This window comes from Larimichthys crocea, chromosome XII (assembly GCF_000972845.2).
Source record: "Larimichthys crocea isolate SSNF chromosome XII, L_crocea_2.0, whole genome shotgun sequence".
NCBI classification, from domain to species: domain Eukaryota; kingdom Metazoa; phylum Chordata; class Actinopteri; family Sciaenidae; genus Larimichthys; species Larimichthys crocea.
In genome coordinates this window covers 24,237,625-24,246,062 of record NC_040022.1, presented here as the reverse complement: position 1 = coordinate 24,246,062, position 8,438 = coordinate 24,237,625, and the positions used below count along the sequence as shown (strand labels likewise).

Below are 8,438 nucleotides of genomic sequence, written 5' to 3'. Positions count from 1 at the left end.
ACACCTTTAAGAGACATGGAGTCGCAGCAAGTCAGTGCATGACTTTGATAACATGAGGAATGCATCAGCTCAGCTCCATCGACAAAGAAATAAGAAGCTACCTAACCTACGGGTCAGGAATAAAACATACTCTTCTTGTTAAAAATCAACATATTTCAAAAGAAGCTCACATCTATCCGCTTCAATTCCCTCCACGACAGAACCTGCTCCTCAGCCGTGCTAACTAAAGTGACTGAGGCTTCTTGGAGGCACTGAAAAAAACCTTTGGCCCAAAATTTGGTGAGTTCAGTATCCCTGCTGAGGTGAGGAGTTGTGTGAAGGATCCTCTGACTTTTGAAGTGGTTTGCACTGACAGCAAAGCAGCTGATTCCCTTTAGTTAGATGAGACCTCCAGACTTGACCAATCTGATTTTAAGTCATTAGATGACATAAAAGCAGCCCTGCACCTTTTTGTATTTTAAAATGTGGAGAGAAACCCAAATCCGTGACTGTGGGTAAAAGCATAGAAAATAGTATTTAAATGAACCAATACCAAACACTTCCAAGAAAACTAGAGAGGTCATATAGTTCAGAAGTTAAAGCATCATTTTAGGTGACAGAAGATGATCCCTAGATTAAAACAAATTCCCTCATCAGTCCCTTGCTCGCTGCGTATTATTTGGTTTACTTTAATCATGTTTTTGCCACATAAGTACCACTTTAGTTGACAAAGGTGAAACGCACCTTACCTGTGCAGCAGATTGAAATACACTCCAGAATACACACCAGAATGCAGGGATGCATTTCTATCAAACTGTGAAGGGTTGAATGGCCTCTGTATGATCATCCACACACAGTGGGCTGATGTTTTGGAGATTGGATGTAGGTTGATGATCAGATGTTTGGAGAAAATCTGAGGCCTGGGCAACCACCACAACGCGGAAAAGGCCAGTATCCGTCCACATACAGACCCACACATATTTTATACTTTTATCTTATCTGATTAACAACAACACATGTTCACATGAAGTTTGCTTGGGGAGCGTGTGGGATTTTCACGGCGCGTAATTTCAGCGCTGCTTCGCATCTCCGCGCTCATTGCTGCCTCTGATGGTTGGAGTGTGGAGCACGGGTGGACCTGGATCTGGGTGGGCTGTAATTTAATTTAACCAAGACCCAGAACTCACACCTGCATAAACACTTCATAAAAAAAAGCAATATTGTTCCCAAAAGAGGATTTACATCTGTATGTAACTCCGATAAATGGTCGTGGGGGCGTGCGTAAAAACGGGTTATGTTTGACTAATTAATTATATTATATTGACACATTTCAAAGGCCCATTGTGAGAGCATTTCCTGTTTTTTGCAACATACTGTCAAATTTATTCAGCAATTATTCATCCATTAACATCCTTTAGTGAGAAAAGTCAGTGCGAATTTTGAGAAAAACATGGAAGTAGCACTTCGGCTCGAGTATTGGGGAGAAAAGTTACATTCCTACTTCACCCTGATGTGTCCAAAAGACCTGCTGTGTTTTAATATTGTTAAAGGTTGTGACTTTAAATGGCCATTTTTCCTCTCCGTGCCCACTCTCAGCACCATGTTCAACAAGCTTCGCTCTCCATGAATTTTTATTAAGGTGCCATTAAAATGTGCGCTCTACTTAACTTGGCATCATTTGTATGCAGTACTGGATGTGTATCACAGGAGACAGCCTCTCCTTCGCTCAGAGGTGGTCAGAGGTCTCTTCAGCACCTCCTCGGCGCTGTTCATGTGCGTCCTTTAACATATCCGCGCTCTCCAGCTGGTGCCAGTCACAGAGCGCGCCACACCACGAGCGCATAGGCGCTTTTAGCAGAGCAAAGCGGCTTTTATACATTATGTACTTGTCCGACCTTTTTTTTTAATTTCGTTCTCCTCGTGTTAAATGCACGCTACATAATTGGATTATTAAAATGGAAATTCACATTCCAGAGATGTTTTTTTCACTACGCCGCCGGTGAGACAAACTTGAAGATGAATCTGCCATAAACACTGAAATACTTCCTTGCAGGAGTGTCGTATGTCTTATGTAAATAGTGAGATCAAATCCAGCTGCAGGTAAGATGATACTTTTGTTGACTTACAGTGGAATGACTGCTGAATTGTCACAGATGACGCACATGTCAGTAAATGTACATTTTATGTACAATTTGATTATTCCATTACTCAAACATGAAGATTTTTTATTTTTTTTTTATCGTTTGAAACAATACAATATTTACTGTGGTGTCTCCATGTGTCCCAGTCTGCGCGTTGCCCTGGTGAAATGGTGAACAAACACGATTTCGTTCCACAAAATCCTCAGCTGGCAGAGTTGGGAACATTTTAAAATTAAATTCCTGTCTTGACCTCATTCTCACATTATTTTCCATGAGCTGGATTTGCATGATTAACTCTGAGAATATAATCATTTATTCAGCTGAGTATCCACCTCCTACCTTGTAGTTGCTAAAAGCAAAAGTTAGAGTAGAATTTATGGCCTTGATCAGTGAAGAAGAAAAATACTACCTGAAAAAAGGAACTTGAAGTTTCCACTTTATGTGAGTGGTATTTCACCAGTTATTCTGGTGGAAACAGTTTTGACTGTACTGGCTCCATGGCTGTTTTTATATAAAGAATACCTGTTGCTTGATATACATAATGCCTCACAGTTATTTCATAATGATGACTTGATGATTTAACAAATGCTTCAGTTGGACATTCTTTATGACTAATCAATAATCATGTGTTTATCTTATGCAACACAAACAGAAGATGTTTCCCCCAAAGCGTTTCCAACTGCTACATGACACAATATTTTGTCCATCCACCTGACTCAGACAACGCACATTTATGGACAAACAGGCTGATGTTTTCATTGAGCTCAAACATCTGGTCACCAATTCACCAAAAACAAGACTCCACACAATTCTGCTGCCATGGTAAAAATGATAAACTGGCGTAATAAAAAATCTCATGTTATTGGCACCAAACAAAGTTGTCAGACCACGTTTGCCTCCTGTGCAGTGGCAGTGACAAGCACTTCAATCTGACTGTGTCAAGGCTATCGGCAGTACGATGATTCCCCTCATTCAATTACTTAGGCTGGAATTAATTTACATCCATGCCCACCCACTAATAAATTGAAAAAATGTGTCTTTCGGTGTAACCTGCCACAGCCTATCATGTGAAGGGCAAGCAATTCCCCAAGGAAAAGCTGATGACTGTAGGGTGTGCGGAGTGATTTCCCTTGGTGGTAGTGCCTGACCAAATAAACACACAGAGAATGTCTGTGCCTCGGGTGGAAATCACTACCATAGACCCTGAGGTACTCTTCTTTACACATGCTATAAATCAGAAAGAGGCTTCAGATACAAAATCGATAAAATCCTTCATAGAGGTGCTGTACCTCTGAACATAAGGGTGATTAAAAAAAACACATTTTCTTTGTGACTTCTTCAGCTAACAGGAACGTCAGCTTTTGGTTTGACTCATAGGATGGATTCATGATGTCACAATGATTACTGTGTCTCCTCACTCTTGAGCTGCAATGCAAAAAATGGCACTTGAGAGGCATGTATTACGTTTAGATCAATTGGTTCAATAGACTAACATCCGTCAGCAAGTAGTCAGAAGAGAGGAAGAAGGAGAGCTCACATTCAATATCAAATGAAGATGATAAGTATGGATTTTACTGGAAAGCAAAAAAATCAATATAAAAATCTATTTCAAGTGAAATGGCTTTTTTTATTCTCGGTTAACTGGACTATAACTGCCAAGACTGTAAAAATAATTTATAATAAAAAGCTGATTTTAATGTATTTGCATACTGACATACATTTTTATGTGTTCAGGTGATGCCATAATCCACAGACAGTGAGGTATCATGGACTCCTGGATCTTCCCATCATCCCCTCCGAACCTCTCGGAGCACCTCATGTATGATAGCTTTGAGCAGGGCAATGAGACCAATCTCCAAGGGAACTACACAGACCACAGCTTCAACAAAACCAGCACGGTGGTCATCACCTGCCTGTACTTTCTGGTTTGTACCGTGGGGCTCTGTGGGAACGCCCTTGTCATCTACGTCATCCTGCGCTATGCTAAGATGAAGACAGTTACCAACATCTACATCCTCAACCTGGCAGTGGCTGATGTGCTCTTCATGCTGGGCCTGCCGTTCATCGCCATCCAGCTGGCGCTGGTTCATTGGCCGTTTGGTCCCGTGCTCTGCAGGGTGGTGATGACTGTTGACTCCTTGAACCAGTTCACATCCATCTTCTGCCTGATGGTCATGAGCATTGACCGCTACCTGGCTGTGGTGCATCCGATTAAGTCCACAAAGTGGCGCAAGCCACGCATGGCCAAGACTATTAACATAGCAGTGTGGGGGGTGTCACTGATGGTTAACCTTCCCATTGTTTTCTACAGTGGGATCATCACAAAGCATGATGGCTGCTTCTGCACGATCGTGTGGCCTGAGCCTGAAGAGGCCTACTACACAGCGTTTATGTTCTACACCTTCATCCTGGGCTTCTTGCTGCCCCTCATGGTCATCTGCCTTTGCTACTTGTTCATCATCATTAAGGTGAAATCCTCAGGCATCCGTGTGGGTTCATCCAAGAGGAAACGGTCAGAGAGGAAGGTGACTCGGATGGTGTCCATCGTGGTGGCAGTGTTTGTCTTCTGCTGGCTTCCTTTCTACGTCTTCAACGTCACCTCGGTGACGGGAACAATCAGCACCACTCCCATCCTGAGGAGCACCTTTGCGTTTGTGGTGGTTCTTGGATACGCCAACAGCTGCGCCAACCCAATCCTCTATGCATTCCTGTCGGAGAACTTCAAGAAGAGTTTCCAGAATGTTTTATGTCTAAAGAAGGTGGGTGGGCTGGATGAGGTAGATCGAAGCGATAGCCGGCAGGATAAGTCTCGCATGATGAATGACCCCACGGAGACCCAAAGTACTCTGCTGAATGGCGACCTGCAGACCAGCATCTGAGGAGGAAGGTCGTAGGACTCATACAGACAGGCATCTCTTTGAAACTAAGGGGAGTGGGCTCTTAAATCTGTAGAATATCTGTAAGATCACATCAGAGATGGTGAAAACATAATTAAATATAGACTTCACAGAGGAACATGAAAACACCAAATGAAAAACACGTGGAAGTACACTGTTCTTTCTTCTATCTGCCTTGGACACATTGTTGTGTTTCCCTGTAAACAAATCCAGTATAATATAACCAGAAGTTCATCCGACTGTTTGTTCTGTTCTGTAAATGAAAATCTGTTTGAATGTTTGTTCTCTGTATTGAGGTAAGGTACAAGGGAAACGAATGCCAACTTGCCAATGGTCCCCCGGGTGATCTGAATTTTCCGTGGAAACCTAGGATTATATACATAGCTTACAGCAGAAGGCCTGTGGCAAATTTCCATAGTCCTGTACTGTGTAAAAAAATAACATCTCAACACTGTGCTCATTCTTGTTAAAACTGGCACCCTTATCACTCCTCTATTTCTGTTCCAGGTTATTTCTTCAGGAAGGTGGTGCGACTGTAAATAACTGTACAGAAAACAGAAACTGTATGAAAAGTTGGAGGGTTTTTCTATTTAAAACTTTAAATCTGACTTGTGAAAAAGCGATGACATTTCTTTCAGACACTAAAAAGGTAATGAATGTCAGTGCAACTCTTGTGTTCTGTAGTACAGCAGTGTGATTTGATGTGTGACCAATTTTACTGAAATGTATTAAAACATAAATGTGAATAAGAGTATTCAATCAGCAGGAAAGTATTTCATACCATGTCACTCGCTGCTTCATTAAGGCTACATGCATAATTTATATTACATAAATAGCACTGGTTTGGTTGATATACCGAGCCTGCCTCTAACCAAATTGCTGCTAAGATGTATAGACACTGTACTACACTGTTGTATAGTATTATATAAAGTAATGTCACTGTATGCCTGTTTCTACTGGACTGTTGGGAACTGTGCTCTGTCACAGCTTATTTTACCATTATTTATGTATGTCATGTAATACTGTTACTTGTTGTTGTTTGCAGTTGTTATAGTAACTTTATCAAAAATGCCAGACTGCATGATTCTAAATTATTCAATTGAGTAGTGGCTCAGATTCATGTTTTTATGTCAGCCGCAAATTATTATTTTACTCCCATTTCTCGTCCACCTCTCTTTAATTCTAAACACATATTAATAATTTTATTGTTATTTCCCTGTGTTGTATTACAGAAAACACTGTTTGGTAACTGTCTCTTGTGTGTTTTTGGTTACTCCTCTGTTTTTCTATTTTCTCTTTGACTCAGTATAGCAAGACTATGCTTGTGCCATGCTGCCTCCCATCCCAAGCTACTTGTAAACGCGGTGTACACTGATGCATCCTCCTTTTTTTAATCTGTGAGGCCACATTTGAAGTGTTGTTTCTGTCTCCAGATGTCTCCAAGATGATTTGTGAAGGGCTAGAACACTTATCCTGAAGAGGCTCTGGTGTTCCTTTATCATCATCACTGTGCTGCTCCAGGAGTCCACAGTTCACCCTGCCATCTTGTGACTCCTTGTCTTTCTGTAGTCAGATTACTATCTATATTGTGAGTTATTAAACCTTCGCCCAACATTTGCAGGTTCCCTCATATACACCAAAGCCAGTGACAGTGGTGTGTGTGTATATATATATACACACACACATATACACATATATATATATATATCCTTGAATCCTTGAATCAGCCCTCAGTACAGATGTGAACAGCTGTGTCATGCTCATCACTTCTTCAGTCTTGAGTCGTGATCTCCCTGCGTGAGCTGTGCGTGTGTCATCTCTGACGTTAAACCGGCCCGCCTACATCGTCTCCCCTCCAATGACACACACACACACACACACACACACGGAGGAGGTGGAGGAGGAGAGATCACCGCATCCGCCGCTCTCACCGACGAGTCCGTCCGTCAGTCAGTCCTCACTTAACACATACAAACTGCTATACGCATGATTTTTGATTACCTGCATATAAGTTCTTCATGTCACAGTATTGCATGATACGCAGAAGTGCATACACACATTTTGATCCTCCAGGCATGACGAATCAATTTCTATATGTAGCGAATGATGTGACACACCTCCAATGTCCTATATTTCCATAGCAACAGTGACCAAGTGTGTGTCGGTCCCATGGTTACATTAATTAGCATAGTAATAATAGAAATGACAAGAGATGATTCTGGACATGAATTAGGAATGTAGACATTGCTTAGATGACTCGAGCATTAATATCACCATCCCCCAAGCTGTGAAACCAAACACCTCATCAAACACTGTTACATTAAACCTGTTTAAAATGTATAGTTTGTGTTGGTGTGCAGAACAAAATGTGAAACCAAACCTCGCTTACTGTATCAGAGAATACAACAATGTTAGACTGGACATACACACATTGTACAATATCATACAGCTGTTCTTGTAGTAATTATGATTCTTACAACTACGCTCAGTTTATTTTTCTGCTTTTCTTAGGACCATATTTTCTCCATGTGTGTTTTTGTAGTTAGTGTGCTTTTATGATAAATCTTGTTTTTTATTTCTCAACTAGTACGTCTCATGAGCTCAAGTTTGCCACAATTGTTATAGGTTTAACTGTTTCTATAGAAGGTTTTCAGTCAGTATGTTGTTCCAGTTTCTGTTCTGTTAGACTGTACCCAAAGTTTGATGGAGAAAACAAAGTTTGTGTATAGTTGTGTTGAAATGAAATAAAGTCAGTAATAAGTGACTCTTGTGGTGTAATATTGTGGAATGCTCCTCTTTGTGACAAATTATTACCGAAAGATATAAAATATTTAAATGAAAAGCTGTAATTAATTTGTTCTTTCAATTAATACTAAATTAGGTCTGCATTTTACATTTGACAATTATTTCCAAAATAATTGCAAGTCATCACAAATCAGACATGTACCAATTAAAGTTTGTCACAGAATCTTTTATGTAATATTAATGCCTGCTGCTAATGACTAATAACGTGCGGCATGTTAGACCAAAAGTATGAAAACAGTGTGAGACTCTCATTGGAGGTGTAGAAATATTCTTTTCTTGACACGTTTTCACATGCCTGCATTACACACAACCCTAAAGGCAGGTTTGATTTTGAGTTTCAGACCTCATCTGAGCTTCTTGGTTTTCACCACAAAGTGGCGCCAAAATCAAACGCATGACTGGAGCTGCTTCATGCCAGAAGAGTTTTAGTAGAAAGGCGAGTGTGTGTGTTTACAAGTATGTTTGACTGTATTCAGTTTTTCAGCTCTTGGGTTTTCTTGCCAGCATTTTCTTGTTCTATCATTACAGTAATATAGGGCAGACAGCTTTCCAAAAACACTCACCACTCATACACCACAGTGCTTCAATCCTGGGAAAAAGGTTATTGTCCTAATGA

General features: G+C 40.7%; 1 protein-coding gene across 1 annotated transcript; it reads left to right on the top strand.

Moving 5' to 3' along the window:
* Positions 1-1,675: 1,675 nt before the first annotated feature.
* Positions 1,676-5,110, top strand: LOC104918336 (somatostatin receptor type 2). The gene is made up of 2 exons (XM_010730055.3): positions 1,676-2,079; positions 3,855-5,110. Exon 2 carries the CDS (start codon positions 3,887-3,889, stop codon positions 4,997-4,999), a length of 1,113 nt encoding a protein of 370 aa, XP_010728357.1. The 5' UTR covers positions 1,676-2,079; positions 3,855-3,886; the 3' UTR covers positions 5,000-5,110.
* The last annotated feature ends 3,328 nt before the right edge of the window (positions 5,111-8,438 follow it).